Raw genomic sequence first — 27456 nt, forward strand, 5'->3', positions numbered from 1 at the left:
GTATCACTTGGCTCTTCCAGCATTTAAACCCTGAGATATCACAAAGTAAGGTAACTTTGTGGTATCAATGATTTGGAAGAGGGCTGGAGGGGTTTAATTCTCTGACTAAACCTTTTCAGATGGTCCTCAGTATGTTTTGCTTAAAAATGTTCCCTCAGTTTTCCACCCTGGCTCAGATCTTCGCTGCTTGTCCGCAGGATTTAGATGAGAGGCCCTTGAAGTTTGTGCAGCACAGGTTTGGAAAGGTGCACTGAGGTGACCCCACAGTATCACTGCAGTCCCTGAAGGAAAGGAGGTACATGTGCAGCAGAATGTGTGATCTGCCCAGACGAGCCTCACACTGTGTCTGAACACAAAGCAAACCTCATTAACATTCTCCAGATGAAAAGTCACTCATGTAAAACTTCAGCTTTGGGCTGAAAAGCTGCAGGGAGTTGCTGCTTTTTTTAATTTTAATGCTTTTTTAACTTTAATGTCGAGTACATGCAGCTCACCAGCTCTAGGAAGATAATGTTCCAAAGGCCCAGGTGCCCCCTCAGCCCGGGCTGGTCCTGCAGAAGCCACTCCTCCTCTCCCAGCTATTTAAACCAGCACGGGATGCCTGGGATCTGAGCTTGTCCTGTGCCCGGGCATCGAGCTGCTGCTGCCCAAAGCTGGACAGACGGACCAGGAGAGGCCGAAGGAGCTGCTGTAGGTGAGAAACTGCCTCCAGTTTGTGCTCTGGGTCACCTGGAAGGGTCAAAGCTGGTGCCCCGGGCTCCCTCCCGGCTGAAGGGTGTCCATCCCTCCCGCTGTGCCTGCTGCCTTCCTCCAGTGCTGCTCTCAGGGACTGACAGGGACCTTTTGGGTGCATTTTGAAAGGCTGAAAACCTGAGGAGTGAGAGCTGACTCCAGCAAAGTGACTTCTAAAATCCCTTGGTTTTGCTGTACAGCAGGAGAGAGCTCTGTGCCTGCTCAGGTGGGTGTGAGGGATGAGCAGTGGTTCATTCAAGCACTGTGGAAGGAGCTCTTTACACCCTGGGAGCAAATTAACCCCCTCGGCCCTCCCGGTTTTCTCCCCAACTGATTCTTTTTGTTAGATGGTTCTGGTACTAAATTAGAACTAGGGATGTGTATTAGCCTGTGCAAAAAAGTCTTTTTTACAGGTTTACACTGCACTTGTTCTTTCAGCTAGTCAGCAGCCAGCGTGTTAACAGCTCTTTCCTTTCAAGGTGATGCCAGCAATGTATTACCAGCTCTGACTGAAGTTTTGTTTTTTGAAGGAAGCCACTTGAAAGAAAGGTGATCTTGGAGCATGTACCAAATTGTAAGGGAAAAGGAGCAATAATTTAGGTTAAATCTCCCAGGAGAAGTGCATTTCCTCCCTGCCTGGAGATGCTGCTGCATTTCCTTTACCTGCCTGGGTGGGTGATGAACCTGCTCAGTTTTTGTGCTGCCACAAGTAGCAACCACTTTTCGGAAAATGTTGGCTGGTGCACAGCTGCTTTGCTCTGGTCCTTTCACAAGGATCGAAATATTCCCACCTGGAAGGGGTTTTTTTTTACAGCAACAACAAAATCAGCACTGAAATTCAACCCAGAAAAAAAAAAATTCTTCTGATAAGGTTTTATTAATTTCTCTCATTAGGTGAAAAATATAGAGAAAATGAGTGAGGGAAAGTACTGAGCTGTAATGGCAACAGTTTTCACAGGAGTGCAGGTTTGGGGATGTTTCCTAAAATCTGATGAGGTGACATAACTGAAGGCAGAGTTTCTGAGCATCAGGCAGAAGCAAGTAATACCACATGTAGGATTTTTTTGTCTTTATACTCTCATAAGTTTTCTCAGGCACTTTTAATTAGTTTTTTAATAGTTTCTGGGGAAATGATGTCCTGGACCTTGTTTGACACTATGGCAACAAATACAATCCAGAATATTGGAGCATTTTGAGGCTTAGTACAACCTTGGCATTGATTGGTTTTGCTCACTCTGCTGCTGATTTACAATGTACAGTTATTTGAAGCCCTGCAGAAAGTTTGTTGCAGAATTTGAGATTTTAAAAAAGTTAATAAAAGGGCCTGATTTCACCCAGGGATGAGGAACTGCAGGACCAGCTTTAACTGCTTGCCTTTCACCCCCAGCAGGAAGGTTCCTGTAGGCAGGAGGAATTTCTGCTCCGATGGCCAAAGGTCTTCCCTTCACCATCCGTGTGGTTACAGCCCTGCTGCTCCTGAGGGAATCGAGCCAGGCAGGTGAGGAAGGGGATCCAGAAGGGTTGGCTGCACCCACAGCTGGTTTGGTTCTTCTTTAGAGTGTTAATTCTTGCAGTCTTTAACTCCCTGTGCTTGCAGGATTCTGTCCTAACCTGAGGGTTTGCTTTATTGGTTATTGTGAGATCCCCAGGGCTCACCCTGTGCCAGCCTCTGACTGGCACCTCACCCCCTTGTGAGTGCTGCTGCCAATGTCCCTGCTGCTGCTGCTGAGCATCAGATGGCAGAGACCATGGGGATGAAAAGGCCAGAAAAGGGTGGTTGGGTGTCCCTGAACACCATTACTGTGGGTAAACTGCACTTCTGGGAGCTGACTGTCCCTCGAGCTGCAGCAGGATGAGCTGAGGATGGGGAGGAAATTGAGGTGAGGGGCCAGTTCTGAGCGGTCCTACAGCCTTTTCCCGGGATAAATCTCCCCCTGGCAGGCTGGGCATGCCCGGGGTATGAGGGGCAAGGGAAAGGCAGAGCTCTGCAGCCACAGTCACTTCCTGCAGCCAAGAATGGAGGGATGAGCTCCTCTCCTTGTGCTTCTGTCCCCCTCCCAGCGAGGCCTCGGCTGTGGGAGGTGTCCCTGCCATGAGCTCGGGGTTGGTGCTGCAGTTTGGTCCCTCCTGGGCCTTTCAGGAGGTCTCACAAAGGGGCTTTGAGCAGCTGCACCCCTGGGGGAGCTGCAGCCCTCAGAACACACTGTTTTCTTCCAAGAAACCCCACAGGTCTTCAAAAAGGGGCCTCGGAAAGCTGTTACTGGCTTTAATAAGTTTCTAAAGGGAGACAAGAGAACTCCTTTGTGAAGATTTCCAGCTCCCATGGAGAACTGTGGTGGAGAGGGGAAAAACAGGTTTTGTTTTGCAATAATGTAGAGTTCAGCACGAGGCCAGAAAATGCAAACCCAAAAGAGGAATAGTAAATACATAATGAATGAATATGCTGTTATATTTAATGAAAACCTCACAGCTTTTGCTTGAAAGAGTGAAAACACCCTACATTTTTTTTTTTATCTTGAGGGATTTTTGGCTTTTGCACTGTGAATTCTTTGATTCCAAGGAGCAATGCTAAGCATATTCCAGAAAAATCATCCTGGGCAATTAATGAGCCATATATTGACAAAATTGTGGCTTTGATTGTGCATCTCAGATGCAGAACCTGTCACTAGTAGGGGAAAGGGAGGAGTAAGAAAACCCAGTGTCTTGGAACTGGGTGGTGAGGAGCTTCTGGCTGTTCATGGGGCTTTTCCTCAGGGGATGGACACAGCAGGAATGGGGGGAATCAGCTGTGTGAGGAAGCAGCAGAGCTGGTGCTTCCCCTCCTCAGGGGGGGCAGTAGGGAAACAAATGGACTGTGCAGGATCCATTCCCCAGGGATGGGTGACAATCAGAACCTCCTGCAGCCCCACTCGGGCTGTTCTGTCTCTGCTTCCCTTTGTGCTGTGGAGGAGGAATCAAACCCAGGAGCCTGTGAGTCAAGGGTGAATGTTCTCTTTATTGAAGTGCACTGTGAAATGGGGGTGTGAAATGTCACTTTCTGTAAATAAGAGCCTGGCAAGAATCTGATTTTGTTGTGGTGTTTTTCCAGGAGCTGGGAGGAATGATGATGCTGTGAGTAAGGTATGTGTAAGTTCATTGGTGCAGAGCTGCTAATGAAGGTGTAGGGGCCAAAGGTCTTAATTCAGAAATAGATGTGGTCGTGTTTTAAATACACTGTTCATGTTCATGGATGGCTGTGTGTCTATGCTTTTTTTTGTATCTTGAGCTCAGTGTTCACACAGAAGTGAATCCATGTTTCCTTGCCTCCTGTTCTCAGGTTTCCTACTGTTCTGTGTCTCCTGGAATTGCTCTCTAATGAGACCCTAATTGGCTGCTAACTCTTGTCTGCAACGTGAATTTATCTCTTGGGAAGGCTCTACCACTATCTGAAGAACTGTGACAACATTTAAAGTGATTTTTATTCTGACCAGGCACTAAAGTGCAAGGCCAGTGACTTGTTGCTGCCGGGGAGCAGTGGTGTGAGGTCACTGCAGCTCAGGGGCAGGTTCAGGGCTGGTTGAACTCACACACCCCTGACACCCCCAGGCTGTCAATTAAGCCCCAGCCTGGTGGGGCCATGTCTGGGCTTTTGAAATCCAACTGTTCCTTCCTTTTTTTTTTGATTTGCAGGGCGTTGACTCAAGGGGACAAACTGAGGGTCTTCCCACCCTGACCGTCACCACGATCCTGGTAAGGCAGTGACACAGAGCCAGGGGCAGAGCTGGGGTTGCACTGTCACCTTTTCCCCCATCCATATATTTACAGGTGTTTTTTTGGGCTGGCTTTGACACTTATGTCCTTGTTTGGGGGTGTTTCGTGGCTGTGAGGGGGTGTTTTGTGGCTGTGGGGGTGTTTCATGGCTGTGAGGGGGTGTTTTGTGGCTGTGGAGGTGTTTTGTGGCTGTGGGGGTGTTGCAGCTCTGTGTGTCCCCCTGCACAGGAGGATCCCTACGTGATGGTGCGGGGGGCAGAGCTGGAGGGGTACTGCATGGACCTGCTGGGGGCCCTGGCGGGGATGCTGCGCTTCCAGTACCGTGTGAAGGTGGTGGGGGACGGGCAGTACGGGGCCGTGTCCGCCGGCGGGAACTGGACCGGGATGATCGGGGAGATCCTCAGGAAGGTAACGGCCCCTCTGTGCCCCTGACCAGCTGCAGCTCTTGGGCTTTGTTAGTTTGCTCAGTTATCCTGCCTGGGGTGCAGGACTAATGGCCAGCCAGGCTTGGAGCTGGTTTTGGCCCAGAACACAGATATGGGAACTGGCACAAGGAGACAGTGGCCAGGGCAGGAAATGGTTGTTGCACCGGGGCACTCCCAGTGCAGTGCTCGTCTGCCTCAGGGGCTGCCTGGCTGTCCCTGCACTCAGAGATCTCAGGCATCTTGGCAAAACTTACCTTGGACTGGGTCCCAGGGTGAGACTTGTCCCTTGCAGGATGGCAATAACGCCTCAGGCTCTTCCAGGAAGGAAGAGTTACCCCCTGAGGTGCCATTCCCTGTGGCTGATGTTCTGCCATCTGTGGGTGGCCTTTCAGTTAAACCTCTGTGCCCCTCTGCCCTCCCTCTGTGCCCAGCCCTGAGCAGTGCCAGGGGAGCAGCTGTTTGAGGGGCAGAGCTGCTCACGGGGCTGGAGGGTTGATTCTCTCCTCTCTCCTCCTGCAGGAAGCCGACATTGCAGTGGCCCCACTGACAGTCACCTCGGCCAGGGAAGAGGTGGTTTCCTTCACCACCCCCTTCCTGCAGACTGGCATTGGAATCCTGCTTCGGAAGGACACGGTCTCTCAGGAGATGTCCTTCTTCCACTTCCTGTCTCCTTTCAGCAAGGAGACCTGGACAGGCCTTTTATTTGCTTACCTGCTGACATGCTGCTGCCTCTTTCTTGTCGCCAGGTATAAATTAATTGTTTCACAGAGTTTGTTCAAGTCAGGGGCTTTCTCAGCTATGAAGAGATTAGTTTTTAAGAAAGTACCAGGAAGCATTTTGCTTTGAGGAACCTTCTGTACAGGTATAGCACCAGGGCTCACAAAGCTTAAGTCCTGTCAGATAAAGCCAGCATGAGGAGTAGGATCTCCCCAGGAGGAACACCAGATCCCTTGATGTGGATTATTTATATTTTTTCCCTGTGAATGTCTGGGTTTATCCTGTCATTTTCCCCCAGACTGAGCCCCTGTGAATGGAATGAGCCAAAGAATGAAGAGAACCACTTCACCTTCCTGAACAGCCTCTGGTTTGGAGCAGGAGCACTCGCCCTGCAAGGTGAGCTGGGAGGGTGAAGCAGCTCCGGGTGCCTCTCCCTCCACACGTCCCCTCCCCTTGATTCCTGTCTCCCTGTGGTGCAGGAGTGACCCCCCGGCCCCAGGCGCTCTCGGTGCGGGTCGTGGCTGTGGTGTGGTGGCTCTTCACCCTGGCCCTGCTCGCCGCCTACATCGCCAACTTCACCGCCCTGCTGAGCTCGGGCAGCGAGCAACTCCCCATCCAGACCTTCGAGGACCTCGTGAAGCAAAGGAACCTGGAGTTTGGGACTCTGGAGGGCTCCTCTACCTTCTACTTCTTCAAGGTGCAGAGAATCTCCTTGAGCACACACGCAGGGGCTGAGCTGCCCAGCTTGTGCCTTAGAACACCCTCGTCACTCTGTTTTCCTGGAACACTTCCAATAATAGGATTGTTGTTCTGTTCGTCTCTTCTTTCCCCTTTTCTCACAGAAATGCAGGCAGAGAGCTCTATTTTTATTGCTTTAGAAAGCACCTCTGCCCTTCAGGAGCCATCCCTGTGTGCTTTGACCAGGAGGTGCTGCCTGAGACACCCGTGCCCCTGTAATGCTGTGTCAGGGACAGTCTGTGCTCACCAGGGCTCACAGGGGGCTCAAGGGGCAGTGCTTTAAGTGCTCTTGTTCTCCAGATTGTTTTACAACCCCTGCGCATTCATGCACTTTTTTGGGTGATTGTTTCCCACCTCGGTTTGACACCTGGATTTTTGGGCTGCAGAACTCCAAGAACCCCATCCACCAGATGATCTACGAGTACATGGAGAAGAGGAGGGAGCACGTGCTGGTCAAGACCTACCAGGAGGCCGTTCAGCGCGTGATGGACTCGAACTACGCCTTCATTGGGGAGTCCATCTCGCAGGACCTGGCGGCCGCCCGGCACTGCAACCTCATCCGGGCCCCCGAGGTCATCGGGGCGCGGGGCTTCGGCATCGCCACCACCCAGGGTGAGTCCTGTGCCCCACGCCCCCTGCCCACGGGGGTCAGGCTCTGCAGGCCCACACGGGCAGAGCAGAAGGCCTGGGGTAGCCAAGGCCTGGGGTAGCCAAGGCCTGAGCCTGCGCTGACACAGTGCAGGGGATGGACAGACAGAACCACAGCCAGGTCACTGGCAGGGAATTCTCACTGGCACCCAGCGACTTCCTCTGAACTATAATAAGCAAATGCTCCCCTCTCCCTGGGGTGTCCTGGGTTCCTGTGGGTGTTTGTTCTCCCTTGGTCCCAGGAGTGTCGAGTTCCCACTGCAGGGAGCAGTGGACAGGTTGCTCCTGTGGGGCCTGACTGCTGGTCCTTCCCAAAGTTCCCACACCTTGTGGCCAGGACAGGGTGGTTGGTAGTTGTGTTCAGTGAACACCTGCACACGGGTTGGCCCCACCGGTGGTGGAGCAGCGTCACCAACAGGGTGACAGTGGCTGGGATCACCCCATCCCTCTCTCGCTCTCCCTTTCAGCCTCCCCCTGGACCAAGCCCCTGTCCATCGCCGTGCTCAAGCTGCGGGAGCTGGGGGACCTGGACTACCTGCGGAACAAGTGGTGGGAGAGCAGCTGCCTGCGGCAGAGCCGGGACCGCTGGAGCCCCCTGGAGCCGCCGGCGCTGGGGGGGCTCTTCCTGGCCCTGGGCGTGGGCCTCGCCCTCGGCGTCCTGGCGGCCCTGGCCGAGCTCTCCAACAGCAGCCGCCTCACGGCCGGGCACGCCAAGGTGGGTGTGGGGGTGGGTGTGCCTGTCCTGCCAGTCCTGTCCCTCCAGGGCTGCACCTCCATCCTGCCCCTGCTCTTCCTGAGGGGGAAGGAGGCCGTGCCGTGTGTTTATCCCTTAAAGCACCAAAGTTTCATAGCTGGGGCTCTGGAACAGCCTGAACAGGACAACAATTATAAAACAGCCCCCCACATCCCCCCAAAAATTGAGTAGAGACATTACCTGCAGTCCCAAGGCAGCCAAACTCATTCTGATGTGCTGGGTGTAACAGAGGACAGCAATGATCAGTAACAAGTTTATTCTCAGTTATGGCTGTTCTTAAGTCATTTGACAAACAGGAAAAGACACGAAATGGAACTGCACCAGTGTCTGAGTGGGCCCCTTGGTGCTCCTGTTCCCCATCCATCCCAAGGGCCGGGCTGTGCACATGGAAAAGGGGGATCCTCTGACAGAGAACAACCCACCCACCCCCTTCTCCCCTCCCTTCTGTCTTTCAGAAATCTTGTTGCTCTGTTTTCATAGAAGAGATCTGCACCCGTCTACGTATAAAAGAAAAGGCCAGACCCAGCCAGGAGACGTCAGGAAAGGCAAATGCTTAGGAGTGTTTTGCTGAAGGGATGGGCCTGTGTTAGGGTTGTACCATGTTCATGTCCTAGGAGCTGTGTCAGTGTAGAAAGATGTTTTTCTGCTAGTCTAGAGTAGTGGTTTTCTAATTACACACAGAGCACTTCTGGAGAGGTGGTGGAGCTGGATACAGAAGGAAATCAAGTGGCTTGGAAGAATTTTAAATTGACAGGGGACAGAGTGGAACTGTGACAGACAAGGGAGTGAAGGGCCTGGTAGAACACAGCTGAGCTGGCCAGTGGTGGATCCATGTCTAGGTTAGGAGTTTACCCTGTAAGTCCATAAATGCCTGTAGGAGTAAGTGACTGGGGACAGGTTAATGGGAAGCCTCTGCTACTAATTAGTGTGTGAGGTGCAATCTGGGAACATTAAAGCTCTTGTCTGACCGTTGTGATCAGGAACAACAGCTTAAGCAATTCAGCTATAAATAGCCTGTGTTCCCTCTCTGAGCAGGAGATGCTGGTCGTTGGGAAGGTTATTCCTGTTGTGTAACCTCAAACAGGCCTTCCCTGCATCCCAACCCCAGGAAGGGGAGCCCCTGCCACTAAGGAACCACTGGAGTTAAGGAATTCCAGATGTGGGCTTGTCCTTTGTCCCTTCCCAGCACAGGATAAGGGGCACTGTCTGGTGACAATGTTTTGTTCCAGTTAACCAAGTATTGAGGATGAGGGTTGACAGTGGAAATCCAACAAGACCAGAGCAGGGAGTCCCCACCTGGGAACAGACAGGGAGAGCAAGGGGGGCTAGGAGTTCTAAGTGCTGGGAAATCAGGGCTGGTCGTTATCCCAGCCCACGCCAGCTCCAGCTCAGACACAGCCTGAGCAACATCTGTGGGGGAGAAGGTGGATCAGTCCTTCCATCAACTGAACTGCACAGAGCAGGAGAGATTTAGGTAAGTTTAAAAGCTGAAAATGCAATGTCAGGTTCACTTAGCACTTAAAATCTATTTGGTGTGTGCCACGTCACTGCTGGCAGAGTAGGCAGAGATGTATAAAAAAGGTTTCATTGACATTTAAATATATTTCTATATGAATGTCTCACAGAACAAAAAAATAAAGTCTTTTCATCACAAATACTGCAGCATTAAAATAAACACTTACCAAAATAAACAATGAGTGATATACATATATATGTATTTGAGTGTGTAGACTATAGAGTGAATCATATTGTTGCTTTTTAAGTCACAAAAGCACAATATAAATACGGAATTTCCTGTGAACTCTTTTTTCCCTGTTGTAATAAAAATACATTCTTTACAGTTAAAGTAAAACTAGTGCAAGTCCATCCTCTGCTCCTCCCAGCCCATCATTTACATGGCACTTCGTACTTGAAGATGACACTGAAGATCTTGCCCCCGAGGCGGTCGGCGAGCCAGGAGTTCTTGATGACGGCCAGTTTGAGGCTCTCGCAGCTCAGGGCCGCGTAGTAGTTGGTGTGGATGGCCCTGCCCATGCCCTCGATCACCACCAGGTCCGTCTGTCGCTCCCGCACCAGCTCTGCCAGCCCCGCGTCCAGGCGGCTGCAACGAGGGGGGGTCAGGGCTGCACCCCCAAACCCCCCCTGCCCCTCCTCCTGCACTCCAGGGCTGCTCCAGGGGCTGCTCCACGCACAGAGCGTGGCAAAGGGAGGGCGGGGCGGGATTATTGATGCCCTTGAACGGGGTCGCTTTAAATCGAAGGGAGGGGACTGAGGGGTCACAGGATCACTGAATATCCTGAGCTGGAAGGGACCCACAAGGATCGTCCAGTCCAACTGCTGGCCCTGCACAGGACCAGCCCCCAGAGCCCCACCCTGTGCCTGAGAGCACTGTCCAAACTCCCTGAGCTCTGTCAGGCTTGGTGCTCTGACCACTGCCCAGGGAGCCTGCTCCCCTCATTTTAAAGCTGCATTAAATTAATCAGAATTGGGATTTTCCAGAGCACACAGGTAAGTTCTGCCTCCAATAGAAAAACTAACCAAAAGTAAATGGGTTAACGTGAAATGCTGCTCAGTGCCAGGGGATTTTTGGTCCCTGCAGGACCTGCCATCAGCCATAACCTGACCAGCTGCTGAGGGACCCAACAACCACAGACACCTCCATAGGGCCTGATCAGTGTTACAGCTCTGTAAATCCACACTAAACAACTCCTCATGGGTGTGTGAGTGACTCCCATCAGGAAAGGGGACTGGGATGCTCCAGAGCCAATCCCTGACCATCCTGCAGCTGAGGGAGACAAACAACAACCCTGCACTCTGCCCACCTACCTCAGATCCAGGCACGGAGAGCTGGAGCCTGTCTGAACCAAGAGCAGCTTCTCGTCCCTCAGGGCAGAGCTGTTTGTTAAAAAAACAGACAAAACCTTTCAACAGCTGCTTCAGCAGGGTCATGCACATCTGGGAATGAGCCAGAGAACCAGGAATATCGAAGCCTCCTTTGCCAAGGCTTCCTTTCCTGCTGGGACTTTTCTGGGAAACACCTGCCAGTGTCCCAGGGACACTGTGTGTGTGTGTGTGTGGGTGTGTGACATGGATGGGTTTGCCTCTATTAACACAGACAATTTCTGGTTCAGTAGCTTGAGCACTTCTCAGGGAAGACACGGACAAGAAATCCAATTATGGGTGGCCAGCAAAGATCCGATTTCAAAATTTTTCACCTCAACGAAAGTAAACCCTGTGCCTTGGCTTTTGTCCAGGCTGCAGGTTTCAGGCCCTATGAAACCCAGTTCACTGTGGGCTCAGTGAGTGCCAGGGGCTCTGTTTCCCCCCGTGCATGACCCCCTTCCCTGCTTACTGGATCACGGGGTCCATGGCCGCGATGCGCTCGGTCACGATCAGGGACTCGCTGTAGGTGACGTCGTTGAGGGCAGGGCCAGAGTTACAGGCCAAAATAACCTGAGGGAAGGTGGCAGGAGAGTTCACAGTGAGCCCCTGGAGTGCCAGGTATTTGAGTTATTCCCCATTTGGCACAGAAGAGCCAAACTGAAGTGTCCTGCTGGAAAGGCAGCTCCACCTTCCAGCAGTTCCCAGGGCTCCACTGCACAGGAATTCCCGAGGAAAACCACTCACCTCTGTCCCTCTAGAAAGGAGCTCTCGGACAAAAGGAAAGACTCCTAAAATTATGTCTATTCCACTGTTATCTGCGAAAATTAAGGCACATTTATGAGGAGGACCCTCCTGCAAGAGAAAACCAATGCATTCAGGATGGAGCACAAGTCACTGCAGGGAACAGTTTATGTACAACTACTCGCTCCAAGAGCCCACACTTGTACCCTCAAACCCTGGAGCCTTTGGGTCTCTGTAGCAGCAAAGTCCCAGCACAGCCTGTGACAAACAGGAGGAACTGGGGTCCCTGCTGGTGTCTAAAACACCTCGAGTTCCTCTGCTGTGCCTGGGACAGGGCTCTCAAACTGCAGCAGTCAAACCTCCACCTGCCACTTGGGCCAGGCCCAGCCCCAAGGCCAGGCTCTGCTGTCCCTGCAGGTCCCACTCTGGTGGGCAGCAGCTGCCCAGAGCGCGCTGGGGGTCAGGACCTACCTTGGTGGGTGCTCAAAGCCAGCCTGGTGCTGGCTGAACAGGATTCCCTTCTGCCAGGAAAGGGCAGGATGGACTGCTGGGGGCAGTGACATCCTAAAATGAAAAGATATTGCCTACTCTCCATTAACCTCTTAATTTATTCTCAATCTGATGCTATGAAACTTAGTTCACAGCAGCAGCATAAGTGAAAAACACTTAATTCCTAATAAAAAACTGACAGGACAGTGCTCGAGGTTCCTCAGTTATCCCCGTGACACCAGATTAGCTGATGCTTTGCTTTAGGATGTAACACACAATGATTTGCCACAGTCTGCTCATCCCAAACCTTTGGGCTGCCATTTCCAACTGAGAGATTTACACAGAGACACAAGAGTGTTTCACTTAACCTTAATTAAACAGTAATAGAGATCACATGGGGAAAAAAGCTTTGCTAATTGATAAGATAATTACTTCCAACAAGCTCCTGCATTAATGACAGTTTAGATTGCCTACTCAGGGGCAGGAACAACCCAAATGCTACATTTGGCCCCAAGTTTTCAAACTCAGGGGTCTGGTTGTACAGAAATAAGTCCCTTGAAAGGAGGGGACACACCGTGGTGGCTCTGGAGCAGCTCCAAGGGCAGCTGGGCTCCAGTGCTGCAGTTCCTGTGGGAATTCAGAGAAGCACCTCACTAAGTAACCAAGTGTCAGACTAATCCCTTTATTCCTTTCTTTAGGGTGAATTACTGGGACTGTGTTACCAGGGTTTGTTTTGCATTGTCTGAACAGTTTGTTAGATGTGTTAAACCCCCAGGATCAATCAGGTGGTTTGATGATGAAGTATTTAATGTGTGGATTAAGTGGTGTCGTACCTTCAGTCTCTGCAGCCACTGGCTGTAGGAATCTTCCAACCAGGGACGTTCTGTGGCACAGACAGAGTTGGGTCAGCATTTCTTACAGGCCCTGATCCTTACAAACAGCAATTCTGCACATTGTCAAAGCAGGAGGTTCACTCTACACGTACTGAAGCTTTAAATCATTTGAGCTCAGGTTTTGAATGTTAAATCTCCAGATCCAAAGAGCTCCCGGGCTCTTAGTTATGGGAATGGCTCAGTGAGAGCAGCCCTGAAATGGAATTTTCATCCCAAAGCACTGGAGCCTCTGAAATGGCTCATCCTGGGCTGGGGGTGTTGGACCTCCCAGGGCACTGTCCCCTGACAGGGACAGAGCTCTCTGTGCTGAGGCTCCTGCTCAAGGGGGGAGGTTTGCAGGATTTAATTCCTTTGGAACACAAACAGGAACATTCCACCCAAACTCTGGATCTGTATTTAGATAACCCTAACAAGTACTAATGGCTCCTTGTCATGTGGGCAGCAGAACTGCCAGAACAAACATTCCCACTCTCTTCTCCCTCATTTACACAACATCCAGCTCCAACCACCACCTGGATCCCCCTGTACCTTGTAGCTTTGACTTGGCTTCTTCAAATCCAAACTGTGGCTCAGACTCCAGGACACTGCACCAGGAGAGAAACAAAGGGGCCACAGTTACACACCTTCACCTCCCACAGCTGTAATTCAAACATTTCTACAGCAGGTGCTCAGCAATTTTTCTGCACTGGTTATTCTGGGGGGGTCCCAGGACTGGGAAACAGCCGCTTTGTGCTCATGTTAAAGACAAAAGGCTCAGCTGGACGTTAAATTTGAGTTCTGATGCTAAAAGAAAAATGTTCAGCTGTCTGCCAGAGGCACAGGGTGGAAATGGAACCTTCCCCTCACACAACACTTGGGAGCAAACATCCAACACTTGACTAAGGGTGAAACACAAACTACAGTGTAGTTGGTGTACTTCAAAAAAACCCAAACAAACCCACAACTGGACATTCTGTAGCTTAAAAGGTGCTGTTAAAGGATGCAACACCTACTCTGAGACTGCCTTTGCTCCCCAGTCGAAGACATTCCCTGCCAGGAGTCCTTTCACCAGAGCAAACTGCCTCTCCTCCCAGCCCAGGGAATCCAGGGACTCTATGACACTCTGGAAACGCTTTAAGGCTATTCCATTTTCTTTCTGCTTTACCTGTAAGACAGACATGAAATGCTGGTTTATATCAAAAAAGTTTCTTACCCATCCTTGGCTGCCTCAGTCCCAAGAGGGTGCTCAAGCATCTCCTCTACACTTGTGGTCTCTCATGGACCAACAAGTTACTATTATCAGTGTGCTTAGGATCAGGGAAAACCTTGCCTGGAATTCTAATAAAAATCTTCACTAGAGCCAGGATATGATCCAGGATATGTGTTGTCCACCCCGTGAGGCAAGAACTCACCTTGGAATAGGGATCTGGAAAATTGAACTCGTTTAAACAGTGTTCCCTTGTATCCAAGAGACTCCTCACTGTCAAGGTACCATATGCACTGGAATAAGGGAGAAAAACAGATCAACTACTCAAACAGAAAAAGTTGTTCTTCTTCTCTGTTCCTCCCTAAGTCACAGCACCTCACACAAGCACTAAAGCTAAAAGTCTCATGTGCTAAACCCTTGCCCTAAGGGGTAAATCTATGATACAGATTATTTAAGTGCAGGGAGGGAGGATGTTCAGAGCAAGGCCAGATACTTGAATTAACCTGCTGCCCTTTTTAATAACCATGCACAAATTTTTAATAATGAATTTTCTGCCAAGATACAATTTTTCTGTTCAATTCCAACACATGAAATCCAAAAGCTCTGTGCAGAGAACCTGATGTTTGACACAGCAACTTGCTGCAGCCCTCAGCCTGCTTGGCTTTCAGTCCTCTCAGCTCCCCAGCCTGCTTGGCTTTGGGTGTGCTGCCTCAGAGGAAGCAGCAAGTGATGCCAAAGGGAAGGTAAAGGCACTTACAAGGGCTGCTGCCTGAGTGTCTGGAGCTTGTTCCAGTATTTCTGTCGGAACTTCTCCGCTCTCTCCTGAGCATCCACGGAGTCTGGCTGACTGGCTGCAGCTCGCTTTGCCACCTGGGACACAAATGGGGCAGCACTGGAGTTACCAAATTAATTCTTCCTCCGTGTGACTGCTCTGAAGTTCAGCCTGAGAAATAACCCCTCCATCTGCCGCCCTGTTCAGTGCCTGGGGCCCGTCTGCTGCCTCCCACTCAGCACCTCCCAGCTTCCCTTCCCTGCAGCCACCAAAGGGCACTTTTAATGCCTCTTTTCCCAAAAGATTTCAAGTTTATTTTCCAGACTGTACTTTCAGAAATTAAACACAAGTTCTAGCTGCTCATAGGAGGGGAAAACAACAAATGCACACACACACACAAACAGGCAGAGCTGTTGGTCCACATCGACCCCTTGTGTTCTCTCCTTGTTTACTGCAGGGACTGACTGAATCAGCCTGAGAGCAGAAAAAAGAACTCGTGTCTGAGTCAGTCGTGCTCTCCCCGTGGAAGAGTGGCTGTGAGGCAGCAGGACTGTCCCCAGAGCAGGAACAATCCAGGGATCTCTGGCCTTTGGTTGTATAACTGTCCTGCTTGCAGCTCTGTACAGAGAGGGGCAGGTGCTATCAAAGAGAGAAAATGCTTTGAAAACACCTGAAGAAAAGCACCCCAGGAGAGGAACACTTCTGCCTTTGAAGGTGCCAATCACTTCCTTAGGAGCCTGGGACAAAGCCAGGTGCCTCTGTTGCAGGAAGAGGGGCTGCACTCACACACAGAGGGGTGACACAGCAGCAGTATTTCGCAGGATAAACATGTTGGTTCACAGATTTATTTGCCAAATACCTGTGTCAGCCACAGGACTGTTGTGTGACACTCACCCCATCCAGGGCCTCCTCGAAGCAGGTGAGCCAGTATTTTCTGGCCATGGCATCATCTGTGAGGTCAACTGTGTCTGGGATGTAGGTGGAAGGGTCTTTCAGCAGTGGCAGGTTCACAAGTGGTCTCTCCAACCTGTCCATTTCCAGCATGTCAAACTAGGTGACAAAGGGACAGGGATTGATTACAACTTGTTCAGAAGTGGATTCAGAGCAAGTTAAACAAGTACAAGGGCTGTAAAAGTCCAGCCACAGTTAAGACTGACAGAATTGCAGACTATTTATGTTATTTATCCATGCCCACCCTACAGGCAGGAATTATCAAGTTTTATGCCAGTTTTCCTGTGAAATCAGAATTACTGTACTGTCAGTGTGTTTGAGAGATGACTGGGCTTGTGCTCTTCTGACCCATCACATATTTGTCTTCTCATAGGAAGTGAATCAACGCTGCTTAAAGACAGTGGAACATCAGATTCCAAACCCTGAAGTGTTTCAGCTGTAGCAAAATCCAGCTGCTTCAGACAAAAGGGCAGGTGACAAATGCTCCCCCCTGGTTTGGTGAAGGAGAATAAGACCAAGTTGGTGAAGGAGAGTGAGACAAAGTAGCAGCCACAGTCTGTTCTATGAGAGGACATCAAACACCACACAAGACACAAGACAACATCACAGGACTCAAGACACCAGGTCAGTCACTTCTCTGGGCAAGCAGGTCCCAGGGCTGGAGAACAGTGACCTATTCCCACACCACCACTGCTAAGAGAACACACACAGCTCTAGGAAGGACCCCACATACTGTACCACTCCGTGTTCTCTGCATGGGGTAAACATCAGGGGATGTGCTCATTAGACCAGAACTCCCAGCATAATTCTCTCCCCAGCTGTACTGGTTTGGATCTAGAAAAGAGAAAGACAGAGACACACATAATCTGAAAATAAAACTGGAAATACTCCTGTGAGTGAGTCTAGAGCCAGCACCCCTTCTGAGCAGCTGCCTCACTACACAAGCCAGCTCCCCTTGTCTTTAACAGCAAACAGCATTTTTCCCTCACCCCCAAAAGAAATGTTTCAACCACTCAGTGAATTACCTGCTCCAGAGAGCTTCAACCTGAATGAGACAGGAGACAATTTAAGTTCTGCAATCATTATTTTTTACCCCCTTTCCTTGTCATTAACCAGCATGCCTTCAAAGCACTATCACTGAGCACAGTTTCCTACTTCTAAATCTAGATCCATTATTGACAAAACAGAATTACAGAACTCTCAAAGCACAATATAAGTTTCATAGAAACACTGAAGTTACTTCTAGATTTGTTTCAGAAGTTTAATGAGCTCAGGTGTGCAGTACATGCTGCAGAAGCAATGTCTCTAATTCCTCAGTATCTGCTTCCTTGCCCATCCCTAGGAAATGGGTATGAACAGAACTCCACATCCATTACTCTGAGGTGTATCTGATACTTACTACAACTGAGTACCATGAACAGCCTCACTCTCTGTCCCACTGTAACTAAGGCACTGCCTGGCTTGCCATTGACAAGGGAAAAAGGAAACTCAAATGGCAGAATTCCAGCAAAGCCCCCTGTATCCAGGGAGTGCTGGACAGGAGGGTCTCATCTGTGAGGCTTCTCACTCTCAAACAAACACAGTTTGGAGATGCTGGTCTTCCTCAGTACATTCACTAAATTCAGAAGTGGCTTCTTAAAGAGGGGGAAAGTTCTCCAAAACCACATTTCCCCAGTGGATTTAGAGTTCTGACTGCTCTTGGCAGAAGTGCAGAGAAGAGAAGAGCCCAATCCTGCTGCCTTCTCAAAGGTGAGCAGGAAATCCAGTGAGAAATTAGGATGTCCCTGCCAGAATGTATAAACCCAAAGCCCAGCATCTGTGTTTAGTAGTGCCAAATGTATTTATTTAGGCAACAGCTTACATGCAGCCTCTCAAGAGAAACTTGGACAGTACACTGACATTTCAGAACACAGCATATACAGAACAGAGCAGTGCTGTACTTACTGTCTTGTTCAGCTCCTTTTAAAAATGCCCCAATGGCTCCCAGGTAGCCTTCATGTCTCAGGAACAATGCCTGAACCTCTCCCTGCCACAATATGAAACATTGCAATTGGATGGTCCCTGAGGGCTAACAGGCACTTCTTTGTCACTAGTTTTACACTTAAATTTAATAGAAACAACTAGAAGATGGCAATATTCATTTGTGCTACATTCTCACACATTCAGTAACTTTAAGTGGTGCTGCTGACTCAGCTCGAGGAGGAGCTGCTCTCACACATCACTGCACAGCTCCTGCACAGGCTGGGGTGTGCCAGGGCTGCCCACCAGAGCATGGGGAGCCAGTGCCTGCACTGCACCAGCCATGAATATTCAACTCCTCTTGCTTGGACAGGCTGGAAATCCAAGGGGGGGTGATTCCCAGGCTCAGCGTGTGCATCCAACACATGTGAGACATTGCTCACTACCCTTATTTCATTGTTCAACAATGTACAGGCACAGTGTGCTGTCCCTAGGCAAGAGCTCCCCCATCCAAACAGTTTAATTGTTAATATAAAATCCAGGAATGCTGGGGAGAAGAACAGCCTCCATCCTGCAGCAGGGCCCCTCAGCTTTGCCAGGCTGGGTGAGACATGGCCTTCTCCAAGGAGGTCAGCAGGGACTGTGGGAACAGCTCACCTGAGGGGAGCTGCAGAACAGCAGCTCACAGGGGGATTTGGACTGGACACAGAACTGCTGATAAATGACTCTTACAAGAACCTAAAGCTGCAGTTTTGCAAGTTTTCTTGGAACCCAAAGTTTTGCAGAAAGGGACCACAATGGTGAAACAAAAGGGAAAAAAGCAGCATACAGGAGTCTCTTGCCTGAAGCACTGAGATGGGAAAAATGGTGTCATCTACTCTATAAAATTCCAAAAGTGCAGGAGCTCATCTACCTGTAATAGTCATTAATGAGCTTTTGGACTTGACCTTTTTCTTAGTGAAAAATCGTCAGTATTTTCCACAGCTTCAAAACCTGCAAAGAACTTCTGCTTGGTTGATTTGGGGTTTGATTATTTTTAACAACAAACAACAAAACCCCACTGATGCCAACTGCTGTCTGGGCAGAACGAGCCCACGCTGCAGGGCCTGAGGGTGGGAAGGTGCAAGTCAGCAAGAGGAATTGAATAATGATGGTGGCTATCTAAGAACACAGTGAAAACTCATCACTGGGCAGCTACGAGACACTGTCAACCAAAAATAATAACAGAGGGAGGGAGAAAAAGGGCTGGACACAACTCCCAGGCACTTCACAGTGATTTTACCCCTCCCACAACACAGCCCTGCCTCACCTACCTAAAGAGCAGCCCTCTGAGCTTTACTTCATGTGCAAATCCACTTATTAAAGCACCTAAACATCCTAGAGAAACGACTGAACACGTGCCTTTGCTACAGGACAGCCTGTGTTCCCCTTACCTTGGAGAAGAAGTTGATGCTGTAGGTTATTGTGCGCATGGTGACGGGGTGGCCCCGGATGAAGAACCCTCCAAAGTAGATCTTATCCAGGTTGTGCAGTTTGGCATAGAGGCAGGCCAGCTGGCCAATGTCATTGCTGATCATGTGCAGTAAACTTTTTGCCATATCTTCTTTGGAAAATTCTTAAAGGGAAGGAATAGTAAAGGAAATGAAACGCGGCTGAGGGAGCTCACACGGACCGTGCTTTCCTAACCAAGAGCCAACAGCTGGGGAAAGAAAAACCACAGGCACTTCAAACATGGAGGAGGGGGCATTTGGCTGAAGGCATCGTGAAAAACAAACTCAGCCTCTGTGAAATATTTCTGGGAAAAAAACCTGCTGGAAAGGCCAACAGGAAATGGCAAGAATCCATTTCCTCTCTCCAGGAACCACAGACCATCAGCCTCGACCTGAGACACACTGCAGGCATTTCACTGTAACACTGAAAAGAAACTGCAAATCACAGCAAACCCCTGCCACAGGGCCTTTTTGGAGCCCAGAGAGCCACATCTACGTCCCACAGGAATTAATCAACCCTGGACTAACCAGACTCCTTTTTTTTTTTCCTTTTCCCTAGACAGGCAGCCCCAAACTGAAAATCCAAGTGTCTGCTTGTAAAGCAGCGCCAGATAATATTTTTAATCGATAAAACGTTATGCAGACAAAACACAAGGACATGAGGAGGAGTGTGATTGTTTTCAGCTCTACTCCTTTGATCATTATAAAGAAGATTCCAGGGGCCAGGGGGGTGGCTGGGCAGTTGTTGTACCCCAGTACCTTTGTCTGCTGTCGTGGACTTCCCAAAGCTGCTGGCTATGAGATTCCCACTGAGCCCCAGGGTCTGGTAGGCACCTCCATACACGTCCTTCACCAGCATGTCCACGTTGGTGTGCTGGCCCTTGGAGGCCAGTTGCAGCAACTCATCAAACTTCTGAGGACGAGAAGCAGAGTTAGCACAGCTTTCCTGGACAGCCAGAGAACCTTGCTCAGAAACCCAGGGTATTTTTATTGACCAAAACCAGGGGGTTTGGCTTGCCTTATAATCAACCCTGCCAGTAAAAGATAGATTATTTCTAATTACAAGGATTATCTAGAGTCTGTGTCTGATCAGACAGACTGATCTCGAGCAGAGCTCCTTTAATCTCCTTTCTTATCTGGAAATCTTTTGTTGAATTTCCCCTGAAAACTAGGGATGGGTCTGCACATATAAAACAGCCAGAAGCCTCGTGCATCTCATATCTTGGAATGAAGTCAGAAACACAGTAACTAAGAGGAAACAGAATTATGCTTCCTTGAAGCATGGGAGAAAAAACGTTTGAGCAGAAGAGCCTCAGTGTGCTTTTACTGTTGCAGAACGTGTTGATGTCCCTGAAATTAAACTTGCAGGCAAGCTGCATTATCCCAATACTTAATTTATAACTCTGCTACCTCGAATTTCTTCTACAAAATCAAGACAGAACTAAGAGCAGGCACTGTCATGTTGTAAGATTCCTTCTTTAAGAGCATCAAACAAAAAGCACAGAGCAAGCTGTGTCCTCCCTTTGACATTTCCTTATCTGGTGCACATGGAACTGCAGCTTTTCCTACACTGCTGCCATTCAGCACACTCATGTAAGGCACATGGCTCTTTGGGACAGGAAAGACCAGCATGATGTAAGAGCTGAGGAGGGCAGCACCAATTCAGTCCTTGTCCTGGCAGATCACCAGCCTGGGATTGAAGTGAGGAACCCCTGAAACTGTACATTGTGACCAAGAGGCAAAATTCCTGCTCTCTGCTCCCAGACACTGGGCAATAATTGGGTGTTCTCTGCTTTGTTTCTGCAGACACTGCTGCAGGAACTGCTTTCCTACACAAACTACTTAAAATAGCTATTTCTCCCTATTCAGAGTTTGGCATTCCAACATTCCAAGCTTCCTCTGAGCGCTCATTTAATCCCATTTAAAACAGACACTTGGATACCTTTGTTTTGGTGAGCAGTGCTCCAAGACCCCAGAAGGTTCCACCTCCAATTGAGCTCCCTCCAATCCACTCGAATTTGTCTTCTGTTTCTACCTGTCAATCAAACAAGGCAGATTTGTCTGGAAAGCCCTGGGATAACTCTGAACACAGACTGACCTGAGAGTGCAGGGTTTGGAACAGTGGAATTAGTGTAACTGTTTAACTGTTACACAGCAGCAGGTGACAAGTACGTGTTCCACATACTTACACCACAAGCAGTTTTTGAAATCTTTGTATTTAATTCTTGGCCACTAATCCTAAATATAGATATTAAATAGCGTCTCATCAACAGTGTGCCAAAACAAACATAAAAAAAAATCACTTTGATCTGACAGCCTTTGTCCTCATCAGGTAATTTAAGAACTTCTCTAAACACCAAATTGAATGTGATTAAAAAGAAATTATGGTAGTGACATGGAAAAGCATTCATAATGCTGTAATAGAAATAAATAGAAATAAATGACTTTTTTCAAAAGCATTACCCAAGAAGAAACAGTGAGATGTTTGAGATTGCCTTTATCAAATTCCCCAATAAATCCCTTCAGCAACCACTCACCTTCACTATGGAAACCCCTGAGCCAATATTCACCAGCAAATAAGGGAAAATGTTCGGGTGGTTTGTCTGGAACCGGAATTCCGTGTCCGAGTCCTTCTGGTAGGCAAACACTTCGTGGGGGATGTTCCTCAGCACAAAGTTGCACCCCTTAATTAGGCAGGTCATTACATCTTCCTTATCAACCCTGAGGGGGAGGAAGAGCCTGGCATCAGTGTCCCAGCCCTGCTGATAACCCAGTTTGCTTTTCCAGCAGCAGCTTCCACAGAGCTCACAAACAGAGGCTTTCACACCAGGTGGCAAAGGTCCAGCTCCCTGGAAATGGGAACCCTCCCCGTGCACATGTCCCGGGGCTCCCTCCCGTGCCAGCCTGGAGTTGTGTGACACAGGAACGTCACTCCTGCTGTCACCACAAACAGTCCTGCCCCCTCTTTGGCTCCTGTCCTCCCTCCTGCCCTGTCCCTGCACTGCTGCCACAAAGTAGGTCAGGAAGCTGAGCTGGACATGAACCTAAGGAAACAATTCCCCATCATGGAATAATTGTCTGTTGCTCTTCCCCTGCCTTCTGATAAAGGACAAAAAGCCTCCTCAGCATTTCGGCACCTGCTTATGACAGATCCAAGGGACTGTGAGGAGCCTACAGCTGGGATTAGCAACAGGAAAAGAGACTTCTCACAAGAGTAGCAGGATCCACAACAGGACATATCCTGAGCCAGGAGTCTGGGAAGGTGATATGTGGTTTAGACAAGATGAATGATAAGTCAGCTATCACTTACTGACTTCTGTCGACTTCTGTGTCTACGTACTGTCACTGTCACTGACTCATGGGAAATTCTTACATGAAATACCACAAACCTTGTTGAAAACACACAAACACACCTCGGTGACTACAGAATGCTTCAGGTGTGCCAGGCTGGAGAAGGTGCTGCTGCCTGGGGACCAACTGACAGTGCCATGACCAAATGAAAACCAAAAGCGGCTGCACCACATGAGAAAAGAGGGGAAACTGCCTCCTTGTCTTCATTAATTGATCCTTGTCTTGAATAACTGCTACTTAGTAACAGCCAATAATGTACTGATGTGGGCTGGTGTGAAACAAGTTACCAGAACCTCACCTATCAGGAGAAGAAAGCAGTTTGCAAAGGCAGTGAGGAAGCAGCTGAGCACAGACCTTGAGAGGCTGAGGGATGTACTGCACAGGATCCCAGCCTTGAAGTTCTCCACAGCAACACCAGGTAATCTTTAGTACTGGGGTAAATTAATGACTTTTTTTCTATAATTGCAGTAGATTTTTAGCATATGGTGTCTGATAATGAAGTTTGAACAGTAAATTTCTGATCAGTGAATTTGTGGGGCTGCCCTTTCGCCTCCTGCAAGCCTGTGCATGGAGTTTAGGTAGGAGGTATCCAGTGACTGTATCACATTAGTTAATTCTGAGCATGCCCAGGAAAATGTTAGAAGCTTTTGGAGTGGGAGTAAGTTAAATCCTTCACAGGAAAGAGCTGTGATAATGCCCTGCTTTCCTCTCTTCCCTGCCCCCCGTGTGCTGGCTCAGCTCCTGTGCTCCCTCTGTCAGCCCCTGATATTGTTATCTCTGGGACAGGCACAGCCCTGCTGGGTGTGGGTGGCAAAGGGAAGGGTGGCCTCCAAAACCTCCTCAAAGGAGAAGTACATTCCTATAACTGAGTTTAACGGTTCCACTTACTTCAACCCCAGCTTCTTCTCAATAAGATCTTTGAATTTATAGGCACCACCACCTGTGGCTTTGATGACTTTTGTCTCTGTATTGACAAGATGGTCTTTGATGAAATCTAGGCAGGTTTCAATGTAAGTGTTCTCAAATTTAATGAAGTGAAGTCGAGCTGTGATCTCTTCCTGAACAGATATTTCATACAAGGGTTCATTTTCTATGTCCTTTAAAAGAGAAAAGAATTTCTTAGAGATCTCTCTTTGAGAAACAAGGTTAAATGCTAAACTACTGAACATCAATACTTGTGCTTTTTTCCCTTGAAACTGTGTAAATGCCATTAAACATAACACCCGAAGCTCTGTCAAAGAAGGTTAGAGTTTCACAGGTCTTAATTCTCCTTAAGCTGAGATAATCAATTCTCCCATGCACCAGACACACATGAAACCTCTCTGGATGACAAAAGTTTTATGTCTGTGTAGGAGTAGGGTTTTTTTACAAAAGTACCAGTCTTACCTGTCTGGAAAATAACTATTTCAAACACTACCTGGCAATACAAACACCTCCAAAAAGTTTTACATAGAACAAGTTATTAAATGGGGTTTGGATAAAATTTCTGTTCTCCCCCTGAGAAGCCAGTCCAGCACCTCACTCTTGTGAGTCAACCTCCTGCAGCTGATCCCTGCTGGAATTCTCACCTTTCCAGAGTGATCAAAGGATCTCACTCGTGCCACTTTGTGCTGCACAGTTGAATAATAAGCCAACTTGGTTAATGAGCCACCTGTTCGTAAAGAGATGACAAGTTATGATTAATGCCTCACCTTAAACCACAGAACTCATGCTCATGCCAGAGTTCTTGGCTCTCCAGGTCTCCTCAGGTAAAGCCAGACACAGTTAAGGGAAATGCAGTGAGCCAAGGAACCCGTGGCCTGGTTAACCCCCAGTGCCCCACGGAGGGAAAAGCTCCACCAGCTGAGCTTGTGCCCAGTGCTGTGGGATGACTGAAGGTGAGCAGTGCAAGTTCTTAATTAGCCAGGCTGATGCATGTAATGCTGTTATTAACCTTGTCTGGAAACTTTCTGGAACCCCCCAGATCTGCTGCCTGTAAGAGGATTTTCTCACTGGTTTTGCCACAGCTGAGCAATGAACCCTTGTGCACAATCAGTGTTTCAGCAGCACCACTTCAATAATGTTCCTGATAATACTCTTAACCCAGGACAAGTCTGCAATTCGTGGCTGGTTAGAAGGTGACTCTGTGTACTGAGTAACTGTTTCACAAGGTTGTTCTTGGCTTTGGGGTAAACAATGCTCAGAATGGTGTTTCTCAAGCCCAGAAGTGCAAGTCTGAGCAGAGCAGCCTCCTCACCCTCTTCAGGCCTTGAGTCTGCTCATGGCAATAAAACTTTCAACTCTCCCCTGGAAACAGAACTCAACACCTTGACCTGTCTTTGCATCTGACCTGTAAAACTGAATTTCTGAAGTTACACTGAATAACTTCAGTGTTTTCCACCACATTGCTGAGTGCTCCAGGCCTGAGGGTAACTATGACCAACTTCTGGGTTAATGTTAAAGTCCTGAAAGTAAATAAAAGCCTGGCAATGTCAGATCCTAAATAATGGCTAAATATGGTGGCACTGCACTCTGTGCCTTATAATAATCAGGAAACAAACGACAATCCCTTGTGCTGATGGCTTTGCCTTCATAACAGCACTGTCAGCTCTTCCTCAGTGCTCCAATATTTTTATTGGGAAAATATTTGCAACATGTAGCCTGTGGGGTTTTTTTTCCTGACAACCTGAAGTGAGGCCAATGTAGAGTGATCGTGACAGACACTTATAGTTGCAACACCAATAAAACTTCCCTGACCTGGGATCTGATTTCAGTGTCCCAGCCAATGCTTTAGAGCTTCTGATAAACAAAATCCACGGTCTGTTCTGCTGGTGAGGGTGCTCTGAGCTTCCTTCCACCCCTCTGAACTGAGGAATCACGAAGCTTGTGTTGGAATGCCACATTTGTACAACACTGACACAAATGCTCCACCAGCTCACTCATCACCAGAAGCATGGCCTGCAGAGCCATGCTTTATACATTATCCCCTTCCTCTCCCAGTTTTTAAAGACTTAAATCCACGCAGAACACCAGCTGAGACATGAAGCCAGGTTTTATAACTAATCCCACAGCTCTAATTCCATGCTGACCCGCAGAAAGGGCCAGTTCCAGCTGTTATTTTAACAGCCCCGAAACCAGCAGTTTCTGAAGGAGTGAAGCAGAGCAGACAGGTGACACGACAAGGTTGTTTATTGTGGTGCAGGTTTCCTTCTCGCCCCGCAGTGAGTTTCCAGCACACGGAGCAGTGTTAACCTGAGGAGTATTGCCTTTTTTTTGGTTTTCTTTTTTTTTTTTTTTTTTCCCCCCGGCCTTTCTCGTAAATAGTTCGACTGACCTTGTAGCTGCAAAACAGAAGCAAAACGTGTGACCTGGCACTCGTGTGGGTGTGCACGGAATGGCCGCTAATCCCTGCCCGGGTGAGCTGTCCCCGGGCTCGGCGGTGTCCCTGCTGTGGCACTCAGGTGTCACCTGCCGTGTGTCCCCGTCCCTCGGCCCGGGATGTGTAAATCGGGGCCGTTGTGTGCTCGAGGTTAGCACAGGGTTTTTGGGGTGCCCGAGGCAGCCCCTGCCCCCCGCCAAGCCCCGCAGCCGCTCTGCCCTGCCCGGGCCGTGTCACCGCCGCCCTCCACGGCCCTCTTCGTCTCTTCCAGGTGCTGGGCCGGGGTTGGGCCGGGGGGCTCCGCACTCGGGCCTGGGGCGCTCTGAGGGGGCGCAGCCGCCGCCCCCCAGTCCGGCCGAGCCCCCCCTTCGGTCCCGGTGCCCCGAGCGGGTCCGGCCGAGCTCTCCTCGGTCCCGCCGCCCTCCGGCCGGTCCGGCCGAGCCCCCCAGGCTCTCCCGGTGCCCCCCTGCCCGCCAAGGGCAGCCCCGGCCGGGCCGCCCTGCCCGAGGCCCGTTACCCGCGCGGGGCCCGCCGGGAGCTGTAGTTCCGCTCCCCCGACTGCTCCGCGGCGCCAGCGGACAGCGGGACTACAACTCCCCTGGTGCTCCGCGCCGCCAGCCCCGCCGCGCGGCCCGCCGGCAGCTGTAGTGCCCTCCCCGCGCCCCGCCACAACCCGCGGGCCGTCAGTGACTACAAATCCCAGCATGCCCCGCGCGCACCACCCCGGCGGGTCCCCTCGGCGGGGCCGCAGCCGCCGCCCGTCCCCCGCCGCCGCCCCCTCCTCTGTGCCTCCACCCTCCCCGCCCGCCGACCGGTTACCGATGTCAATGGCGAAGCGCTTGGCGTTCTCCAGGTTGCGGAAGATCTCGTCGGGCGGGAGGGTGATGCTCTTGTCCAGGCTGCCGTGGCCGCCGCCGCTGCCGCGCCCGCCGCGCTCCGCCATTTTGAACGCGACCCGCTCCCTCCCTCCCCGCGGCCTCATCTGATATGCAAATGTATGCGCATAAATCTGCATAATATGATGTCGGGTTGCGCGGGGGCCCCGCCCACCGCGAGGGGGCGGGGCCGGGAGAGAGCGTGGGGGGGACACGGGGGGAGCTGGGGGGGGCGGAGAGACCCGGGGGGACACACAGACACGGAGAGACCCCCGGGATGGGGACACACAGACATGGAGAGACCCTGGGGGGGGACACACAGACACGGAGAGACCCCGGGGGGACACACAGACATGGAGAGACCCCGGGATGGGGACACACAGACACGGAGAGACCCCGGGGGGACACAGACACGGAGAGACCCCGGGATGGGGGGACACACAGACACGGAGAGACCCCGGGATGGGGACACACAGACACGGAGAGACCCCGGGATGGGGACACACAGACACGGAGAGGCCCCCGGGGTGGGGATCTGGAGGAGAGGGGGGTGGTGAGACCCCCGGGGTGGGGGCAGAGACACTCCTCGGGGTGAGGGAGGGTGGGGAATGGGCACAGAGACTCCCGGGGGGGCGCTGGGAGGGCCGGGAGACTGCTGGACACGCACAGCTATGGAGCAGCTCCACACGTATCCCCTTTAGCCAACCCCCCTAATTTTAATTAAGGGATTTTAACCCACCGCAT

The 27456-nt window shown here is 50.2% G+C and overlaps 2 protein-coding genes across 8 annotated transcripts; one reads left to right on the forward strand and one right to left on the reverse strand.

Annotated features, from left to right (window-relative positions):
* The first annotated feature begins 457 nt into the window (after positions 1-457).
* LOC108505361 (probable glutamate receptor) lies at positions 458-9138 on the forward strand. Of its 6 annotated transcripts, none has more exons than XM_017831292.1 (11): positions 458-694; positions 2123-2230; positions 3821-3843; positions 4402-4461; positions 4711-4890; positions 5427-5653; positions 5923-6020; positions 6104-6321; positions 6749-6974; positions 7478-7725; positions 8220-9138. In XM_017831292.1, exons 2-11 carry the CDS (start codon positions 2158-2160, stop codon positions 8319-8321), a joined length of 1455 nt encoding a protein of 484 aa, XP_017686781.1. In that variant the 5' UTR covers positions 458-694; positions 2123-2157; the 3' UTR covers positions 8322-9138. The 6 variants fall into 6 exon arrangements, with proteins under 6 accessions (XP_017686781.1, XP_017686776.1, XP_017686778.1 ...); XM_017831287.1 differs by having other exon boundaries at positions 562-694; positions 3821-3852; XM_017831289.1 differs by having other exon boundaries at positions 575-690; positions 3821-3852.
* A 324-nt stretch (positions 9139-9462) lies between these two features.
* On the reverse strand, positions 9463-26807 carry PANK4 (pantothenate kinase 4). Of its 2 annotated transcripts, XM_017831285.1 has the most exons (19): positions 26657-26807; positions 24048-24130; positions 23368-23576; positions 21666-21849; positions 21071-21163; positions 19888-20041; positions 19072-19253; positions 17624-17705; positions 16413-16513; positions 15623-15778; positions 14714-14826; positions 14162-14249; positions 13763-13914; positions 13299-13354; positions 12711-12760; positions 11392-11499; positions 11117-11217; positions 10591-10659; positions 9463-9865 (listed from the first exon to the last, which is right to left on the reverse strand). In XM_017831285.1, exons 1-19 carry the CDS (start codon positions 26778-26780, stop codon positions 9652-9654), a joined length of 2319 nt encoding a protein of 772 aa, XP_017686774.1. In that variant the 5' UTR covers positions 26781-26807; the 3' UTR covers positions 9463-9651. The 2 variants fall into 2 exon arrangements, with proteins under 2 accessions (XP_017686774.1, XP_017686775.1); XM_017831286.1 differs by lacking the exons at positions 9463-9865; positions 10591-10659; positions 11117-11217; positions 11392-11499 and adding an exon at positions 11860-11952.
* Between the last annotated feature and the right edge of the window lie 649 nt (positions 26808-27456).

Source organism: Lepidothrix coronata, unplaced genomic scaffold (genome assembly GCF_001604755.1).
Source record: "Lepidothrix coronata isolate B3197 unplaced genomic scaffold, Lepidothrix_coronata-1.0 Scaffold188, whole genome shotgun sequence".
In the NCBI taxonomy this organism is placed as follows: domain Eukaryota; kingdom Metazoa; phylum Chordata; class Aves; order Passeriformes; family Pipridae; genus Lepidothrix; species Lepidothrix coronata.